Source organism: Gossypium raimondii, chromosome 3 (genome assembly GCF_025698545.1).
Source record: "Gossypium raimondii isolate GPD5lz chromosome 3, ASM2569854v1, whole genome shotgun sequence".
NCBI lineage: Eukaryota > Viridiplantae > Streptophyta > Magnoliopsida > Malvales > Malvaceae > Gossypium > Gossypium raimondii.
In genome coordinates this window covers 55,800,332-55,822,667 of record NC_068567.1, presented here as the reverse complement: position 1 = coordinate 55,822,667, position 22,336 = coordinate 55,800,332, and the positions used below count along the sequence as shown (strand labels likewise).

At 34.3% G+C, this 22,336-nt stretch overlaps 1 protein-coding gene across 1 annotated transcript; it reads left to right on the top strand.

Annotated features, from left to right (window-relative positions):
- The first annotated feature begins 16,928 nt into the window (after positions 1 to 16,928).
- On the top strand, positions 16,929 to 17,681 carry LOC128039985 (uncharacterized). Its single transcript, XM_052628942.1, has one exon. It carries the CDS (start codon positions 16,929 to 16,931, stop codon positions 17,679 to 17,681), a length of 753 nt encoding a protein of 250 aa, XP_052484902.1.
- Positions 17,682 to 22,336: the final 4,655 nt, after the last annotated feature.

The following is a 22,336-nucleotide window of genomic DNA, read 5'->3' as shown; positions in this document are numbered from 1 at the left end:
CAGGAAGTCGGATCGTGTTGCAACTCAAGGTCCCAGTTAACGGTGATTATACAGTCTATGGTTGAAGTGTAACTAGAGGTTCAAGTTTACAAAGGTTATGCTGTTAAAGGATGGAGCATAAATGGGCCTCCAGTTGGCAGTGGTTATGCAGGCAGGACAACTAGTTTTTTCCCGTCAGAGGAGGACGGTTTATAAAACCCAAAAAGAATACGAGGAAGTAAAGCCAGTGACCTTTTAGTATAATAAGTATTTCTTTTTATCCATATCCACTAAAGGTGGTGGCCTCGTTATTATAACCTATGACATATTTAGGGTGTAACAAGTTTTACTAATAGGGTCTCTACCTTTGGTGGACATGGACAACACGAATTACATGATTATATTGGTTGTTGTGTCCGCATAACCACCGTCAACTAAGGCCCTAGTTATGCTCCATCTTTTGACAGTATAACCATTGTAACCTTGAAACCCTAGTTACACTTTAATCTGAGACATATAATCACCCCAACTTGGACCTCGAGTTGCAAAGCAATATCGGTTTCTCAAGTGATAGCATCATATTTACACAACAGGTGAAATTTGTAGGTCATCGAGCTCTATGACATCATCGTGAACTCAAACACAACTTAAAACTATAATTATGTCTCCCTCAAAGTGAGATAAATAAATCTTTAAACCCCGAAAAATTTAATACGCAAGAAAAAAGAAAAAAAATTTCGTTTACTGAATTTAGGGGATGACAATATGCATTTATATAAGCGATGGAGCGGGGTAAAATGAGAAAACGCACCCTATAGGAGGTGTTTTTGTCTAACATGTCAGTAAAAGAGCTTACTGTAGGGAGCGTTTTTAAGCGTTTTATTGTCACATGCCAATTAAAAATACTTTTTGCAGGGAGTGTTTTCATTGTTGTGTCAAATGAAAATACCTCATATAGGGAGCGTTTTCTCTTTGGCCATTTCAACCCAACCCACATCCATTGCTTTTGCCTTTGAGCCCCTGCAACTCAGGATTCTCGGGATAGAAAAAGAAATTTTTTTCCACGCTTCATGCCTTTGTGGGGAAGCATTTTTTCCCTCATAAAAGAGCTTTATAGAAAGAGCTCAATACAAACCTTTCATTTTCCATACTGGCTTTCAAAGCAAATTGTTGATCTAAATGATACTAGGAACTAGGAGTAATTGGCATTGTCGTGAAAACTTGAATTTCGTCCTTACGTTGTTGTCGAAGCAAAGGTAATTATTTAATTTACGTATAGGTTTAAGGTTTTGGGTGATGAGTACTATATTTTTTACTATTTTCTCAGTTTTAAACATGTGAAACAGGTTATTTCATTGAAGATGAACAAACGAGTGAGAGTTCTTATCCATTACAACAGTCAAATTTGTGAGATTGAAATTGACCTTATTTTTGTATCATTATAAATTGAAGATTTGATATTCAACCGGACCATAACGTTAAAGGAGCTTCGGACAAGGATTAGGTGCAAAGTGGGGGCCCGGAGAAGAATTTCAAGCCTCAAATATAGATATATTTCGTCATTGAAACTCGCTAGATATGCCATTTTTGAGATTAAGCAGGATAATGATCTCGAGCAGGTGATCAACTCTTATTGCTCAAGTGGGAATATAGTGCTGGAGTTGTATGCTGACTTCGTCGAGAAGGAAAAATAGGGTTCGAGCTCACAGACACCCTGCTCATCAAATCCCACGCCCAATGAAAAAGTTGAAAGTCCACCCACAAGGTTGTACGGTGGAATGACATCATTGCTACAAAGCTCATACTAAGACCCGCCAGAATCATCATCAATGGTGAGGCATTCATTGGTTTCACCCCTCAAACATTAGGGTGGGGGATAGTTGGGGGTATTTTGTCAACGGGCCTATGATACTCCCGCACGATATTCTATAAGTGCCTTTGATTTTAATTTCGGCACACCGATGTTGAACACTAGTAACACTTAGACGGACACACAATCAAATTACTATGGTGGGTCAAACATAAGTGGTTCTGGGGTTGGCTGTGAGTTTACAAAAATGGATGATCTACTCTCGACAACATCGATCAACGAGGGCACATCCAACCCTAGATTTGCAAAATGGGTTGATAACGAAGATGGAGAAGAGAACGAAGAGGTTGAAAAGAACAAACAAATAAATAATGACCCAATAAAGGAAGCGAGGCCCGGTGGTGAGAAAATTACGATAATTTTAGATCCGGATCTCATTCCTACTGAACCTAAGGATGGTAGATTTGATAATGAAGCTGCGACCATTACTCGATGGGATGAACCGAGTTTCATGGCTTACTAACCCCACCACACATGCGAACTCTTGATCTTGCTACAGAGAGAGGTCTAGAATTCCCAGACCTCCCTCATAGAAGACTAGGGCATGCATCATTGTCAACAAATTTCAGGCATTTAGAAGTTAGGATGGAATTTGACTTCAAAGATGCTTTTATAGTTGTTGTCAAGCGATATAACATACAACTTGTTAATTTCATTATTACGTGCTCTCGGTCCGATAAATATAACGTGAAGTATGCAATGCGTGCAATAGGATGTACATGAAAAATCATGGCATCTCTGAGGAAGAAGTCGCTTTAAAGGATTTAGAAGTTTATCGCGCCACATACATGTGTTGTAATTGACATGTACCATGGTTACCAATATTGAGTCGATTTTTGACATTTTTTCTTGACTTTCTACTACGTATGGTGATGATATTTAATTTTTTTGGCATGTCGAACGATCATCCGAAATTAGATTTGGATATGATATCTAACTTTATATTACCATTGTAGCTGTAAAATTTTACCCGGGCCCAGTGCCAAACTAAACCAAATGGCCCAAACCCAAAATAACAGGCCCAAAAAAATTAAAAAAACAGTAGCCCAAAAACACTAACCCATTTTCAGAAAAAAAGCTTTTGACCCCTGGCCGCCGCATGTCTGCCATTGCCATTGTTGCGCTGCACCTGCCACCACCTGCTTCACCGACTTGCCTGCAAGAAGTGACAACAAATAGATTAAAAAAACCTTGTAAAAATGGCTATAAAAGCCATGATAAATCGATTGTTATAGGGGGAGGATTTTTTTTGAAATAAAAGAAAAGAGACAGATTCAAACACATAAAGAACAAACAGTAGATCGAAGAAAAATAAGTTAGAGCGCGCAAAGGTCGTGTTTTTATTTCCGAAACTATTTAAATCTCTTTATATTCTTTTTTTTAAAAAGAACTATATATATAAATATATATCAAAATATAAAAAACCTTACCTTTTTATTTTTTTTACCGTGGACGACAATATGAATTCTTAGGATTCCATGGCCACTACGACTCTCCTCACCAGATTTTGGGCAATACTCAGAGGAAAAATGGAGAGAAAGAAGCTTTTTTTTGAAAACATGAAACAAATGATTTTTATTTTAAATTTTTTACTTATATTATGATTTTTATTTTAAAATTTTTACTTATATTGGCACTCAAAATGACGTCGTTTTGAGGCTGGCCTTAAACGCCCAAAACGACGTCGTTTTGCCCTTGACCCGCGCGTTGACCCTGTAACACCCCTAACCCGTATTCGTTGCCAGATTAGGGTTATAAGGCATTACGAACATAGCATGATAAAATACAGACATTGAACATTCAAAGAACATGAGTTCAATTCAAATTTTATTCGAATAAGCAATATTATGATATGAACATAAATATCTTTTCTATTATTTACCATACAAAATCATTTCTTAACAAATCCAAACATTAACCAAATATATATATATCCTATTATCCATTAGCACCAAATAGTTATTCAACAATATAACAAATCACAAATCAACTCTCAACCACTTGCATATTCGAATTAAACATAATTTAATACGTTCCATATGTATATTCATTATGTCTAAATATTTAATTAGCACAAACATATTCTTAGTTAACTCACGCAAACTAAAAACTTGCTTCCTCCAATTAATTAAACAAACCCAAATTTATTTTGTATATTATTTACTAACTTTATTTTCGTTTAAAAGGAAATCATACAACATTATATATAAACCAAAACATGTTTATTTATCTATCATAATCTTATGCATATAAACTATTAATGAGCCATTTCTCAAATAACAATATTTATTTATCAAGACTATACATACAACTCATATTATGTAACATATAAAACGACTAAAGATAAGTTATTAAAACTAACTTTAATATGTATAATTATAAACTCTATTTTAATGACTATTAAAACTATATATATAGACACCAAAATAGATCAAACAAGTAAGCCATTTTTCACATGACTTTTGATTACATTAATAAGTACTTAAACCAAAATCAACCTTTCAACTAAACTACACATGCCATATACTCAAAAACAACTTAGTGAAATACCAAAAGAAATTGTCGATAGTGTGATAAACTTTGCTGACGATCCCCGAGTACGTAGCAATCTCAAAGAAAAATCTATAAAACAAAAACAAATAAAAGACAATACAATACAAAGTAAGCTATCTTAGCTTAGAAAGTCTTGAGCAAAATATGATATATTTTATTGAATGAAACAATTTCTTAGATATTTTAATTAAAGCTGAATACAACATAAAAACATTATCAAAAGATTCATTAATCTCAATACATTTCAGTCATAACTATTTCACATTAAATAAACTTTCAATCTTGCACCTATCATTAGCATAATGTCGCATATATTCATCAAATATATATATACACATATAAGTATCTTTTTGTTAAATACAATCAACCAAATGTACTTACTTAATCATTAGATGAGTTTAGACATAACACATACCTGATTATTATACCTCAAAATCCCTTTTGACATCGCATTCACATTAAAAATTTCTAAGCACGTATCTTTGAATGACATACCAACACGAAGTCTGTTAAGTCTAAAGCTTACTGAAGTACACCAGCACGAAGCCTGCTAGACAATAAGTCTGAAATAATTCACCGGCATCAAGCTTGCTAGACATAAAGTCTGAAGTAATTCACCGGCATCAAGCCTGCTAGACATTAAGCCTGAAAACCAATTATATTCCAATATTCATAACCAACATACATTCGAATAACCTAACAATAGTTCATACCACTAAATTCAACTCATCAAACTCAATATATACATTCGGTCATTATCTATATCTATATCTATATATCTTATACTATTAGCTTCAAATTATAAAACTCAAATCATACTTTGGCTAGCATACATATAATTTATATAATTAATTTCAGCCTTTCAATTCAATACATACCTTGAATAACATATATGATATTCATAAAATTTCTTCCAACGTACAAAACACAACACATATATTCGGTTAAATATATATATTTATACAATTCATACATTTTACTTTAACTTAAAAATTCAAAACATATTGACCTATATATATGTACATTCGGCTAACACTTTTACACAATTCAAACTATTATATTTTTACTTATAAAACATATATATATACTAATGCAATGATATTTAATTGCTATTAGACTTACCTCGGATATCGACGGACAATATTGACTACTCGATTACATTCGTTTTTCCCCGATCCTAATCCGTTTTCTTCGTTTCTTGATATAAACATATTCAAATTTAGCCTTTTTAATTATTAACACATTCAATTTAGTCCAAAAATACATAAATGGGCAAATTACCATTTTTCCCTTGATATTTACATTTTTTTAATTTAGTCCCTATTGCATAAAACATAATATACACAAAATTTGCCCATACCATAAAAGAGCCGAATATTCATGGTTCTCATACAAGTCCACACATTTCATTTATTTCACATTTTAGTCCCCCATAAATTTAAATTTCACAATTTAGCCTTAAATATTCAATTTCACTAAAAATTCAAATACAAAACATATTAATCTTTCACCTGTCTTTCATATTTCATCAACAACTAACAAAAAGCTCAAGTATTCATCAATGGTAAAACTCAAAATCACCATCACATTCTAAAATTAAAACATGGGCTAAATAGTATACGAAACAACGATCACAAAAACATAAAAATCATTAAAAACCGGGACCAAAATATACCTCAATTAAACCAAGCAATTGTCGAAACCCTAAAGGCCATGGTTGAGTTCTTCCTAGCTTAGTTTCGGCTTTGGAGAAGATGAATGACACAAATTTTTGACTTTATTTTAATTATAAACCTTAATTTGTTAATTACCAAATTAACCTTATTATTATTAATTTATAAAACATATATAATAAGGTTAGTAATGTAATATGCCACCCACTAACTAGTTTATGGACTAATTACTATTCAAATTCTTCCACTTTAAAAGACAACCTCATTTTAGTACTTTTAAAATTTAACCTCTAAATTTTTATTTTTCGCGATTAAGCCCTTTTTATCAAATTGAGCCTTCAAACTATCAAATTTTCACACGAAATTTTCACACATATAACTTAGCATGCAATAGACATTAAAAACATTATAAAAATATTTTTCTGACTCGGATTCATGGTCCCGAAACCACTCAGTCCGATTAAGGTCAAATTGGGTTGTTACAACTCTCCCCCATTTAGGGATTTTCGTCCCCGAAAATCTTACCAGTGAATAAGTGTGGGTAACATTCTTTCATTGCATCCTGTAGCTCCCAGTTTGCTTCTTCAACTCCGTGTTTATGCCACTGTACTTTGACTAACGAAATTTTCTTATTTCGTAATTCTTTAACCTCACGAGCCAAAATGCTAATCGGTTTTTCTTCATATGACATATCAGACTTAATTTCAATCTCGGTCGGACTAATCACATGCGAAGGATCAGATCGATATCTACGAAGTATTGAAACATGGAATACATTGTGAATCTTTTCTAACTCAGGTGGCAACAACAATTTATAAGCAACCGACCCAATACGCTCTATAATCTCATACGGTCCAATGAATCTCGGACTTAATTTGCCTTTGCGACCAAATCTGAGTATTTTCTTCCACAGTGAGACTTTTAAAAACACTTTGTCTCTAATCTGAAATTTTATATCATTTCTTTTCAAGTTTGCATATGACTTTTGACGATCCGATGCTGCTTTCAAATTATCCCGAATCACTTTCACTTTCTGCTGAGTTTCTTTAATCAAATCAACCCCGTGTATCTTATTCCCGCTAAGCTTGGTCCAATACAATGGTGTGCGATATTTACGACTATATAATGCCTCGTACGGTGCCATTTTGATACTAGATTGAAAACTATTATTATATGCAAATTCAATCAAAGGTAAGTATCGATCCCACGTAACTTCAAACTTGAGAATGCAACATCTCAACATATCTTCAAGTATCTGAATGATTCGTTCAGATTGGCCATCTGTTTGAGGATGGAAAGCTGTGCTAAAGTGTAATTTCGTTCCTAAAGCATCTTGCAGTTTCTTCCAAAACCGCGATGTGAAGCTTGGGTCTTTGTCTGAAACAATAGAAATAGGCACCCAGTGAAACCTCACAATTTGAGAAATGTATAATTCAGCAAGTTTATCAAATGAATAATTAGTACGGACCGGAACAAAGTGAGCCGATTTTGTCAATCTATCAACAATAACCCAGATTGCATCTTTCTTGCTCGGTGTCATCGGTAAACCGAATACAAAATCCATCGTGACTCGGTTCCATTTCAATTTAGGTATCATGATCGGCTGAAGCAATCCAGAAGGTGCCTGATGCTTGGCTTTTACTTACTGACATATTAAACATTTCGAAACAAAGTCAGAAATGTCTCATTTCATACCATGCCACTAATAGTGTTGTTTCAGATCGTTATACATTTTCGTGCTACCCGGATGAATAGATAATCGACTATTATGAGCTTTATTCAATGTCATCTGAATTAACTTTGAATTTTTCGGAACACATAATCGGTTTCTAAATCTCAAACAATCCTAAACATCAACTAGAAACTCTGAATCAACATTCAAGTCACACTGAGCATGTTTTGCAATTAAATCATCATCGACTTTCTGAGCTTCACAAATCTGTTGAACAAATAACGGTTTTGCTTTTAATTCAACTATTATCGCCCCATCATCATACATAGCTATATACGTGTTCATTGCACACAAAGCAAACAATGATTTTCGACTTAGGGCATCAGCAACAACATTAGCCTTTCCCGGATGATAGTCAATTACAAGCTCGTAGTCTTTTAGTAACTCTAACCACCGTCGTTGTCTCAAATTTAGATCCTTCTGAGTCATCAAAATATTTTAGGCTTTTGTGATCAGAATAAACATGACATTTTTCACTGAATAAATAGTGGCGCCATATTTTCAAAGCAAAATCAATGGCGGCCAATTCGAGATCGTGCGTCGGATAGTTCTTTTTATGTGGCTTTAATTGTCTCGAGGCATAAGCTACAACTTTGGCTCCCTGCATCAAAACACAGCCCAAACAGTTCAAAGATGCATCACTAAAAATAACAAATTCTTTACCCGTTTCTGGCTGAACTAGTATTGGAGCTTCGATCAAAAGGGCTTTCAACTGATCAAAGCTTTTCTGACACTTTTCTGACCACTCAAACTTAACATCTTTCTGTAACAACTTCGTCATCGGGGTCGCAATCATAGAAAAACCTTTCACAAATCGTCTACAGTAACCAGTGAGTCCCAGAAAACTCCAAACTTCAGAGACACTTCTCGGAGGTTTCCAATCAAGTATAGCTGAAACTTTACTCGGATCAACAATAATACCCGATGCTGATACAACATGACCCAGAAAATCAACTTCATGCAACTAGAACTCACATTTACTGAACTTTGCATACAATTGTTTATCTCGTAAAGTCTGTAACACAAGTTTCAGATGTTCGGCATTCTCGGTTTCATCACGAGAGTAGATCAAAATGTCATCTATGAATACTATCACAAACTGATCCAGATACTGTCTAAATATCTGATTCATCAAATCCATGAAAACAACATGTGCATTAGTAAGGCCGAAAGGCATAACTAGGAACTCATAATTTTCGTACCTCGTTCGGAAAGCTGTCTTTGGCACATCAGAGTCTTAAACTCGCAACTGATAGTAACCCGATCTCAAATCTATCTTCGAAAACACTGAAGCCCCTTTTAGTTGATCGAACAAATCATCAGTACGTGGCAACGGATATTTATTCTTTATAGTCACCTTATTAAGCTGCCGATAATCAATACACATTCTCATCGTTTCGTCTTTCTTTTTCACGAATAGAACTGGCGCACCCTAGGGAGAGAACTCTGTCGTGCAAAACCTTTATCTGTCAACTCTTGCAGCAGTGCTTTCAACTCTTTTAATTCAGTCGGTGCCATACGGTACGGAGATATCGAAATTGAAGTCGTCCCCGGTACTAACTCAATGCCAAATTCTACCTCTCGAATAGGTGGCAAACCCGGTAATTCTTCGGGAAACACATCTGAATACTCACACACAACTGGTACAGATTCAATCTTCTTTTCGGTCACTTTACTATCAAGAACATATGCAAGGTAAGCTTCACACCCTTTTCTCAGATACTTTTGAGCCAACATCGAGGATATCACTGCTGGTAAACCATTCAGATCATTAGATTCAATCCGAATAATCTCGCCATTCTGGCACCTTAAATCGATAGTCTTTCTTTTGTAGTTAACCACAGCATCGTGTAAAGTCAACAAGTCCATACCCAGAATAATATCAAACTCGTCGAATGGCAACAACATCAAATCAGCCGGAAAACACAAATCTCGAATCATCAGCAGTCAATTCTTACACACATTGTCAACCAAAACACACTGGCCTAGGGGGTTTGATACTCTAATCACAAACTCAGTAAACTTAATAGGCAAAGTCTTACTGGATACTAAAGTCTCACAGACATATGAATGAGTCGAACCAGGATCAATCAATGAAATAACATTAGTATCATAGAGAGTGAAAGTACCAGTAATAACATCTAGAAAAGAAGCCTTCTCACGAGCACGGATGGCATATGCTCTAGCATGTGCACGAGCCTCAAATCGAACTGTTGTGTCATTTTTTCCTCTCTGACTACCACTTACATATTTCAATTTAGCCTTAAATATTCAATTTCACCAAAAATTCAAATACAAAACATATTACTATTTGTAATACCTCGAAAATTTTTACAATAAGATATTATTTTTGATATAGTAAGGAAATAAAGTGACAAAAAGGAGAATTTTGAGTTATGACAACATTGGGAAGTATATTATGACATATTAATTCAAGAAAGGATTAAATTGTAAAAGTGAGAAAAGTTTTGTTACCCAATCATAAATACTCAAAATTTGAGGGGTTAAAATGTAAATATGAAAAAGTTGAAGGATCAATAGTGTAATTATTTTAAGGGTGGGATAATCTAGAACCTAAGGAAAATGGATGAATTGGGACCAAACTGAATAGATGAAGAATTATGAGGGACCAAATTGTAATTTTACCAAATTAAGTGATGACTCAATGATGGAATTTAAGATCTAAAGGGAAAAATGGTCACTTAGAAGAGAGAGAAATCTAGAAAATAATGATGATGTTGGAGATATTTTAGATTAAATAAATAAATAAATATTAGTTTATTATATTTTGATTTGATTTTTTTTTCTGAATGATATTTTATTATTTGATTTAGTGTATATATATATGTGGAAAGAAAGATGGAAGCCATCATCCAACCATTTTCCATACGTCAACGTGAGAAGAAGAGAGAAAGAAAGAAAGTTTTGCTTTCTTTACAATTTGGTCCACACACCAAAAATTCACCATTTTCACTTAGAATTCAAAGAAATTTCTATAGCCACCAAGAGAGAAAATTGATAAGGAGACTATGGGGAGCTAGAATATCAAGTTAGATTCAAGTAATAGAGGCTAGAGGAGAGAAAAAATCAAGTTAAAGATTGAAATCAATGGAGCAAGGTAAGAACATCAAGATTTCAATATATTTTTGAGTTTGATATTATTGAAAAAGTATGAAATTGATGTTAATGTAGGGTTTTATTATATAAGGTTCTATGTTCTTGATATGTTAGTGAAGAAAAATAAGAGAAAGTGATGGGAAATACTATAGAGAAAGGGAATAAGGGTGTTATAAATTTAGTAATCAACATTTTGTGCTAAAATAGTTTTGGATGAAATAGTAGGTTAACTTTGAAAAATAACCATAAATCATGGAAATTGAATTAGAGTATGAAAAAATATTAAATTAAATCTTATTGAGTCTAGTTTCTCATAGAAGAAACGGTGTAATCAATGGAATTGTAAATTATTAGATATAATAAATTTTGTGAGACAAGGTTAGAATGAATTCGGGTTCCCCTATTCGACTTTGGAAAATCATTAAAATTGTACAAAAATTATTATGAGTTATAATTTATATGATTAGAATCCTTAATAAGTCTATTTTAAAAAGGAACAAACATCATCCGAATCCTATACAATGAGATAATTAATTTTTAGTGAAGAAAGGTCAAAACTGTCAGACAGCAGAATTGGGATGACTTTAAAGAATAAATTGTACGTATTGGCTGAACCAAAAATTATGAAACTTTTATGGTAAAAATATATGTGAGTCTAGTTTCATATAAAATTTACGGATCTCAATTCGGGGTTCTGTAGCTTAAGATATGATTAATTTAGTGACTATAAAACAAGTGAACAACTTGTCATGAGTAAACAAGTAAATAGTGGTAATATATATATCAAGGATTCGGAATGGAGTGGAGGAGGAAAAATAATATATGTGAATATTTAGCTAATATGAGTTTATTTTAAAATAGCTAATTTACATGTTTTAGGTTCGAGACTAAATTGAATAAAAGTAAAATTTTAAGGGTAATTTTGTAAAATGTCAAAATGACCAAATTGCATGAAATGAATTGTTTTATCATTTAAATTAATAAATTGAATGAAATATTAATTTAGATCATGATTTGGGTGGAAATTCGAAAAAATGGAAAATTACCAAAATGTCCCTGAATTTTGATATTTCTGCAATTTAGCTCGATAAGTTCGTGTAACTTGAATTATATTCTTAGATGATTGAAATGTATGTTATTGATGAAACATTGATATATTTGATAAAAAGAAAAAAAATCCCGGTTGAATGGAAGGAAAATTCGATGGATCTCTGAAAAGGAATTGACAGTAAAAATGATCTAGCCCGGACGGGTGATCCTATCCTGATATAGCCCTCCCGAAGAATATGTGTGAAAAAGATCTAGCCCGGACGGGTGATATTGATATAGCCCTCCCGAAGAATATGTGGAAAATTGATTTAGTCCGGACGGGTAATCCGAATTAGGGTCTGAATTTAGCCTGGACTGGTAATCCCGACAATACTCTATGAGTTTATATTACAGGGGATTTAGCCTGGACTGGTAATCCCACTGTAAGAAATGAGGTTTGAGGGAGTGTGCTCTCTGAATTGAAAAATGCGCACATGAATATGAATTGATTGAACCAATTTGTACACTAAAGTGTACCTTGAAAATCAATCGAAATTTCGAGAAATTCAACTGGATAAAATAGAAATTGATAAGTACATAAAATCATGAAATTAAACTTGAAATACATAGAAATGATAATTATTTGATATACTAAAATATGACATGGAAAATACATGTATGTGAAACTTACGATAATTATGCATATTCAAGATTATGAACTCATGGAATAAATATTTATTGAACTTATAAAAAATTATGGTATATGAAATATTGTCATAATGAATTGAATAATTTATATTTAAGAAGAAACAACAAGAAAATGATATGTGTCATGACATGTAAATATGAGACTATCTTTGATACGTTGATACAAGGAAAGTTATGTGTATTAAGACGAGTAATAAATTTAAGTGAGACATGGCGAGAAAATAAGTTTGTCAATATTAAAGTACGCTAACCAATGTTGTTGTTTGAAGTTTAGGCAAGTGCCAAATTACTGTTGAATGATAATATGTTTAATTATAAGGTGCATTGGAATGGTAAGTGCTTAGATGAAAATATAATTGAGCTTATGAAAGAGTGGAAATGTTTCAGTTATGCAATTTCTTATGAAAAGATTTGTTATGTGATACGCCCGTATGAACCCTACACCTAATTCGGAAATAAAAAAATTTAAAATCTATATATATATATATATATATATATATAGGATTCTGCGAAAAAATTTCTTATGATTCCGATTTAATCCCAGTAGGTTCCTAATAAATGTTTTGGGCTTCGAGAGCCCAATAGAGGGAGATTATGATTATTTTCAGAATATGAATAATAAATGATTTAGAATTATTGAAAATGTTCAGTAAACTCTGGTAATGCCTCGTGCCCTATTCCGACAACGGATACGGGTGGGGGGTGTTACAATCTTTTACCTATCTTTCTTATTTAATCAAAAACTAACAAAAAGCTCAAGTATTCATCAATGGTAAAACTTAAAATCACTATCAAATTCTAAAATTAAAACATGAGCTAAATAGTACACGAAACAACGATCACAAAAACATAAAATTCATTAAAAACCGGGACCAAAATATACCTCAATTAAACCAAGCAATTGCCGAAACCCTAAAGGCCATGGTTGATTTCTTTCTAGCTTAGTTTCGGCTTTGGAGAAGATGAATGACACAAATTTTTTACTTTATTTTAATTATAAACCTTAATTTGTTAATTGACCAAATTAACCTTATTATAATTAATTTATAAAACATATATACTAAGGTTAGTAATGTAATATGCCACCCACTAACTAGTTTATGGACTAATTACTATTCAACTCCTTTCATTTTAAAAGACAACCTCATTTTAGTACTTTTAAAATTTAACCTCTAAATTTTTATTTTACGCGATTAAGTCCTTTTTATCAAATTGAGCCTTCAAACTATCAAATTTTCACACGAAATTTTCACACATATAACTTCGTCTTTACTCTTTTTATCAAATTGAAAGCCCTAAATTTTTGTTTTTAATTTCAATTTAGTCTTTTTTATCATTTTTCTATTTTATAATTAAAATTAATTAATTTAACATTATTATTGTCATTATTATTTTCCTTTTTTATTTATTTACTTACTATTTTATTTAATTAATTAGTTTCACATTATTATTTCTATTATATTTCTTTTTATATTTATTTACCTAAATATTTTAAACACATTTAATTTATTATATTGTTTTATTTATTTATATCTTTTATTTTATTTTTAAACTCTAAATTATTTATTATTCGTATTATTATTATCATTATCATTATTATCTTTTTAATTTGTATAATATTTATTTGTTCATATGTTCACTATTATTTTTTATATATAAACATATATATATTTTTCTTTTCATTTTTCTTTTTATTAGCTTGGTTGCTCTATTTATTTTATTCAATTTTCGTCTTTCCTATCATTATCCGTATTAACGCGTTTATTATTCTGTTATGCATGTTAACGATGTAATTTATTTTTGCATTTTTACTACAACTTCGTCTTGCATTTTACTCGATATGTCAAAAATTTTGTTTAAATAAGTAAAACTTCGTATTTAGATTCGAGAAGGTTGTACCCTAACTAACGGGGTTTCAATTTTCGTGATAAATCTAAATACATGAACCATTTTTTAAGCATAATTTTTTTTATTAATCTCGGGAATTAATAAAAGACCGTGTTCTAACTTACGGAATATGGTCTTTTCTAAAACCGAGATAATCGAATGTCTTTCAAATAAGTAAATTTTTCGACATGTATTCTCGTATCGTGAATTTAAGACATTGTGTCCTAATTTACGGGACGTAATTCTCATTCTTGATTAACGTGAAATACACCCCTTTCTAAAAAAATTTCAGCGTTTTAATAAAAGATCGTATTTTAAAAATTTCTTCAAAGTCTTCAATTTTTGACATTAAGACACTAATTAATCAACTATGTACTAATTTTGGGCATTACGAGGGTGCTAATCCTTCCTCGTATGCAACCGACTCTCGAACCCATCTTTTTGAATTTCGTAGACCATAATCGTTGTTTTAATAAATCAAGTCGTTTATTCAAAATAACCACTTTTCAAGGTGATCCGATCACACCTCATAAAAAAGGATTGGTGGCGACTCCTGTGTTCGTTTTCATTTCCAAAATTAAAATTGACCCGTTTTACAAAAGAAATAGTTTCGACAGCTTGGCGACTCCACTGGGACCCAAAACAAGAGAGTCAAGCCACGAGTTGATTACTTTTTGTCTTTTTGTTGAAAATTGAAAACTTGATTTAAATGTACGATCCTTTCGTTGCATTTCATCTGTCTTTATTACGATCTTCATCATTGTGGTTTATAATTGCTGTGTTGGTTTAAGTTTTGGTATCTTTCTGCACATTGCATCGCTTGACCGCTTGATTATACCCTTTTAAGTGGGAGTGAGAAAGTACGCCTTCGTGAGGTTTTCACCTCCGCATGGGATAGTGGATCGCTTTCGGGATATATCCGTATCTCTGTCTTTGTAAGATTTTCATCTTTGCATGGCCATAGGGAAATGTATTCCCCTGAACTTAACTCAGTCCGTATGAGCCTATAATGGGTGATGATCGTGGAATCTGCTAGTTTGGGTACCTTTACTTTAGAACCAAACCGCATATAATGAACCGTAAGAGCCTACCCTAGGTAGAACCACGCCAAACCCTAGCGGTCATCCAAATAGGTGCTCTTTTTTTTCTTTATGTTTTGTACTGACGTGTTTTCTTTTATGATTGCAATGCATTTTCATCATAGAAAAGAGGTGTTGATTCATGTTCAATTGCTAAATAGAGAGCTTGTCATGAAAAATAGATTTCTTGATAAAGTGGAAGACAATGCGGTCATCCGAATATGGTCTGAGAAAACGTAACGAGGGAAGGGTGATATTCTGATGAATAAGTACACGACTTTACTTCGTTGCCCGAGGATTTAAGCTGACAAAGATTATTCGAGAGTCGCTAACGAGCATCACGAGGATGAGTGAATAATGGGTCGTGGCTTGGATCAAGCAAAAAAATGAGATAGATGAGGCACCCCTTTGAAGAGTTCTCGAGATTCGATCTTAACATACGGATATGAGGAAAAGGATCGATGTATTCACTTTGAGTATTAGGGTAATACCGTATATATAAATATCCGTTTTATGTAAAGAGATTTGTTTTCTAGTAAAGTTTTTCCAATATAATTGAATCAGAATCAACATCTCTTTTTGCATTCATTCCATTCATTTGCATTACATTTCATTGCATGCATTAAATTTCACAAAAGGACCCTAATTATTCAAAATTGTTACAGTTACTAAAGATTAGAACAAATGCAGAAGGATATGCAAGATCAGTTGCAAGCGCAACTGCAAGAACAGTTAGCAAAGGTACAACAAGAGATGAGGGATCAGATGCTGGAATCCCAAAGAAGTATGATGAACCAATTAACGCAGTTACTAATCGGGGGGCTTGAAAAAGGGAAAAGCCCAGTGGTCAACTCTGGAGATGATAATGAAGACCTACCTATCCCCCAAGTTTTACCCCGATAAGTGTTCAAGCTCAACCAGACTCGCATCTATAAGGGGCAGCCGTTACCATCGTACCCCAACAATATCAAGTCGGTACCTCGACACCAATGAATTACCTGACAGGTTCAGGTTCCATTCTAGGGGACAATCCAACTAATCCTGTAGTTCCTGACCTAGGCGAAATGACAGAAATAGAAAAAGCAAAGATGGAATTGCCAAAACAAATCGAAGATCAGTACAGGTGGTTGGAGGAAAAACTCAGAGCAATGGAAAATGTTGATTACCATTAGGGGGTTGACGCCAAGGATCTGAGTTTGGTCCCAGATCTAGTACTTCCGCTGAAATTCAAGACTCCAGAATTTGAAAAATATAATGGAACTAGTTGTCCTGAAGCTCATATCACGATGTTCTACTAAAGAATGACAGGATATGTTAATAACGATCAACTGTTAATTCATTGCTTCCAAGATAGTCTGATTGGGTCAGCTGCCAAATGGTATAACCAACTGAGCCGTGCCAAAATCCACTCATGGAAGGACTTGGCACAGGCTTTTATGAAGCAATACAACCATGTAACAGACATGACACCTGATAGAATTACACTGCAGAATATGGAAAAGAAGCAAAGTGAGAGCTTCAGGCAATATGCCCAAAGATGGAGAGAGGTAGCGACGCAAGTCCAACCACCTCTTCTGGAAAAAGAAAGAACAATGCTTTTCATCAACACTCTGAAATCCCCGTTCATTAACCATATGTTGGGAAGCGTTCCCATGAGCTTTTCAGATATAGTAATGTCCGATGAGATGATTGAAAACGCGATAAGGAGTGGGAAGATAGACGCGAGAAAAAGTGCCAAAAGATCAACCGCGAAGAAAAATGAAAATGAAGTGAGTAATGTGAGCAAAGGGTATTCCAAATCCGTCACTGTAGGCCAGCCGAGGGCCGTGACTACTAGTTATCAAGGCACCTCAAGGCAAGAATCCAACTCGACGCCAAACACAAAAAGACTCCAGTTCACACCCATCCCGATGACATATAGAGAGCTGTACCAGAATCTATTTGATGCGCATGTGGTATCTTCATTCTTCTCGGAACCCGTGCAACCTCCGTTTCAAAAATGGTATGATGCGAACACTCAATGTGAATACCACGCGGGAATAACAAGACACTAAATCAAAAATTGCACTACAATTAAAAAGTTAGTTGAAAGGTTCATCAAGATGGGCATCGTGAAGTTTGACTATCCATCAGGACCTAATGTGGCAGGAAATCCGTTACCCAGTCATCCAGTCCTAGGGGTAAATGCGATAATTGAGAATGAAGGAAAGAGAACCAAAACCAATATTGCAGAAGTAAAAACCCCACTGAAATGGGTTTTGAAACAAATAATAGACATGAGATTAATCATTCAGAATGCGGAGAAGAGACCAAAAGGGATGAGGAGCTACTGTGAGTTCCACGCTGAAGAAGGCCATAAAATCCAGAAGTGTGCTGAATTCAAAGCTTTAGTGCAGAGCTTAATGGATAATAAAGAGTTGGAATTTCTTGAAGAAGTCAAATGCCCGGAAGGAATATCAGGGAATTTGAACATTAACATCGTATCCAAAAAGGGCACCGGGGAAGAGAATTTATCAGGGAGTGTTTTGAACAATGGGACTGTGGAAGAGATCCCTTTATTTTTGTAGAGCTAATTCAGAGTAATGTCCAAAACATGCTTATTGCTCTAAGCCTAGGAGCAATAAGAATCATTTTGTGAAATTGGCTTATGTCCAACATCTTTATTTCAATAAAATGTATCTTTATTTCTCAGTTCGAGCAAATATTCTTTTTCATTCATAATTATACTATACAGATAAATATCCTTAGATTCTTTTGTTCTTTGGATCTCTCTTCGTCCCTATAATAGGTCTCCAGATATCAATGATATGAGCGACATTACTATTGACTCAGAACCTCATTTTGAGCAAAATAGGTGTCCAGAGAAACCTCAGGACTTTGAAGATGATCGAGACTGTAACTTATTCCTGATTTGGATGGTAGAAAAAGATGAGAAACAGATCCTACCTTACAAAGAATCAATGAAATCCATGGCTTTTCTCAATTTGGGGCAGGGATGTCATTGGGCCAAAAGCTTCTGGCGGTCATCGATTCATCTTTTTGGTCGTTGATTACTTCACTAAGTGGGTGGAAGCTACTTCATATGCCAATGTCACAAAGTCGACAGTCAGTAAATTTTTTAAAAAAGAAATCATATGTCGGTATGGAATGCCAAAAAGGATCATATCTGATAATGCATTAAATTTGAACAACAGCACGATATCAGAAGTTTGCAGTCTGTTTAAAATTAATACCATATCGCCCCAAAGTGAACGATGCAGTTGAAACAAAAAAAATCAAAGAACAAAAAAATAAAAAAATAAAAACCTCTACCGGGGCAACGCCTTTCTCTTTGGTTTATCGTGATTTTTCCCATTGAAATTGAGATTCCTTCTCTTTGAGTTTTTTTGATCCAATCCCAATTGAAGAGAAAGGTTCAAAGTTATTTGTTATGGTCAAATATACTAAAAACAAATGATGCGAGCTCACCAAAGAAGGTTCGCCCTAGAAAATTCCATGAGGGGGACCTGATATTGAAGAAGATCCTCCCCATGCAAAAAGACTTTAGTAGGAAGTGGATGCCAAACTTGAAAGGACCTTATGTGGAAGGCCTTATCTGGAAAAGTGTTGATTTTGACCTGGAGGGATAACAAGGACTTGTCTAATCCTATGAGTTCAGATTCAATCAAAAAATGTTTCATAAAAAAAAGAAAAGAAAAATAAAAGAAAGGAAAAAATGAAAAAAGAAAAGAAAAATAAAAAGAGAGGCCAAGGTGAAAACTCGCAAAGGGCGCATTGAGACCAAAGGGGTTTTGAATTGAAAACTCATGAAAAGGGCAATTCAAATTTTGATTGAAAGTGGGGCATGCGGTAGTCTTACTATGCTTGAATTAAAAAGAAGGAAGGATGCTACACTTTGGGGCATCAACAAAGCATTCTGAATCTTCAAAACACATCAAGTTCAAAAGGGTCCTTAAGAAGTTTATGCAGAGAAGCTCATGCTGCGATATATGGGGCACCTGTTTTCATCTTATTCATTTCGTACCTTAGCAAAATTTGCTATCTTGATTAATTTATTCATTTCAAGCTTTGTTCTCAATAAAGTTTCATCTTTTCTATTGCGATAATATTTTTTAAGCATTTTTCATTGAAATAACGATTAATGGACTGAATATTCAAGAAAAAAGAGTTCTGCATATTACTCTAAAAGCTTCTAAATAGTGCGAGGACCTGAAATAGGACTATTGTTTAGAACTAACCAAACTTAAGGGTTGGAAACATTTGACAAAGAACAGTCTAAATTGTGACTATTTCTTTGGATTTTTTATTAAAGATACCAGCTGAACGAGAAGGCATGGTAACACATCAATGATAGAACCTTGATGAACAACGAGCAACGACAAAGCATTAAAGAAGGATCATTCTTGAAAATGACACTCTGCATTCATACAAATATCATTCATACAAATCTAGTTAGGAGCATTTGATTCATTCTGAACATGACATCCTAATCACTAGGTATAAATAGGTCCATAAAATAGATTCTACAGGTCATGTTCCTCAAAGAACAGATCAGTGAAACCACAAATCCTATACCCTTGAAGTTGCAGTGGGTTGGATTGAAGTTAGCGAATCTTATTTCCCTAAAGTTACATTGGAACAAATTAAAGCTACAAATTACAGATCTTATCTCTCTGAAGTTGCAATAGGGCAGATCATAGTAATCCTATCTCCCTGAAGTTGCAGTGGAGCGGATTAAAACTAGAAATCCTATACCTCTGAGTTTGCAGTAGGTCAGATTAAATCTATCATAGCAAACATTATCTCCCTGAAGTTGTAGTGGAGTATGTTGAAGTTACCAGACTTATCTCCTTGAAGTTGCAGCGGAGCAGACTGAAGATAGTGAATCTTATTTCCCTAAAGTTACATTGGAATAGATTAAAGCTACAAATTACAGATCTTATCTCTCTGAAGTTGCAATAGAGCAGATCATAGTAATCCTATCTCCCTGAAGTTGCAATGGAGCGGATTAAAACTAGAAATCTTATACCTCTGAGGTTGCAGTAGGTCAGATTAAATCTATCATAGAAAACATTATCTCCCTGAAGTTGCAGTGGAGTAGGTTGAAGTTACAAGTCTTATCTCCCTGAAGTTGCAGTGGAGTAGGTTGAAGTTACAAGTCTTATCTCCCTGAAGTTGCAGTGGAGCAGACTGAATATAGCGAATCTTATTTCCCTGAAATTGCAGTGGAACAGATTGAAGCTATAAATTACAGATCTTATCTCTCTAAAGTTGCAGTAGAGTATATCATAGCAAACCTTATCTCCCTGAAGTTGCAGTGGAGCAGGTTGAAGTTACAAGTCTTATCTCTCTGAAGTTGCAGTGGAGTAGACTAAAGAAAGCGAATCTTATTTCCCTGAAGTTGTAGTGGAACAGATTGAAGCTATAAATTACGAATCTTATCTCTTTGAAGTTGCAGTAGAGTAGATCGTAGCAAACCTTATCTCCCTGAAGTTACAGTGGAGTAGGTTAAAGTTACAAGTCTTATCTCCCTAAAGTTGTAGTGGAGTACACTCAAGATAACGAATCTTATCATATCAAACCTTATCTCCCTGAAGTCGCAGTGGAGCAGGTTGAAGCTACAAGTCTTATCTCCCTTAAGTTGCAATGGAGCATACTAAAACCACAAATCTCGTCACCCTGAAGTTGCGACAGAGTAGATTGAAGCTACAAGTCGTAACTCTCTGAAGTTGCAGTGGAGTCGATCGAAGCAACAAGACGCAATGGACTGGAATGGAGCTACCTAAAGAAGAAAGACACCATAACAAGTCGAGACTTGGCAAGGCCAGGCAAAATTGGCCCTTTTAAAGTCTTTGCTTTATTCTCGTTACACGACAATGAGCAAAGAGGGGCAGCTGTAGTGACCTAATTTTACCTGAGACCAGTGCCAAACTAAACCAAATGTCCCAAACCCAAAATAACAGGCCCAAAAAAATTTAAAAAAAAAACATCCCAAAAACCCTAACCTATTTTCAAAAAAAAAAACCTAACCCTAGATGCGAACCTAACCCTAGGTGCGCCGTACCTAGGGTCTTTTGACCCCTAGCCACCGCACGTCTGCCACCGCCACTGTTGTGCCGCACCTGTCACCACCTGCTTCACCCACTTGCTTACAAGAAGTGACAACAATTAAATTTAAAAAACCTTGTAAAAATGGCTATAAAAGCCATGATAAATCGATTGTTACAGAGGGAGGATTTTTTTTGAAATAAAAGAAAAGAGACAGATTCAAACACATAAAGAACAAACAGTAGCTCAAAGAAAAACAACTTAGAGCGCACAAAGGTCGTTTTTTTATTTTCGAAACTATTTACATTCGAAAATCTCTTCATTTTCCTTTTGTTTTTTTTAAAAAAACCATATACATATAAATATATATCAAAATTTAAAAAGAAACCTTACCTTTTTATTTTTATAGCCACCGTAAATGGTAGTCTTCCGCAAAGGATTCCATGACGCCAATGCGGCTCTCCTTGCCGGATTCTGCGCAGTACTCAGAGGAAAATTAGAGAGAAAGAAACAAATGATTTTTACTTCTATAGGCACTCAAAACGAGGTCGTTTTGAGGCTGGCCTTAAACGCCCAAAACGACGTCGTTTCGCCCTTGACCTACGCGTTGACCCGACCCGCCTAGAAGGATCCGCGTGTTTTTGCTTGATGGGCTATTTTC

Excerpts from the sequence above, each read along its gene's own strand:
- LOC128039985 (XM_052628942.1), top strand. The coding sequence starts at position 16,929 with ATGACAGGATATGTTAATAACGATCAACTGTTAATTCATTGCTTCCAA.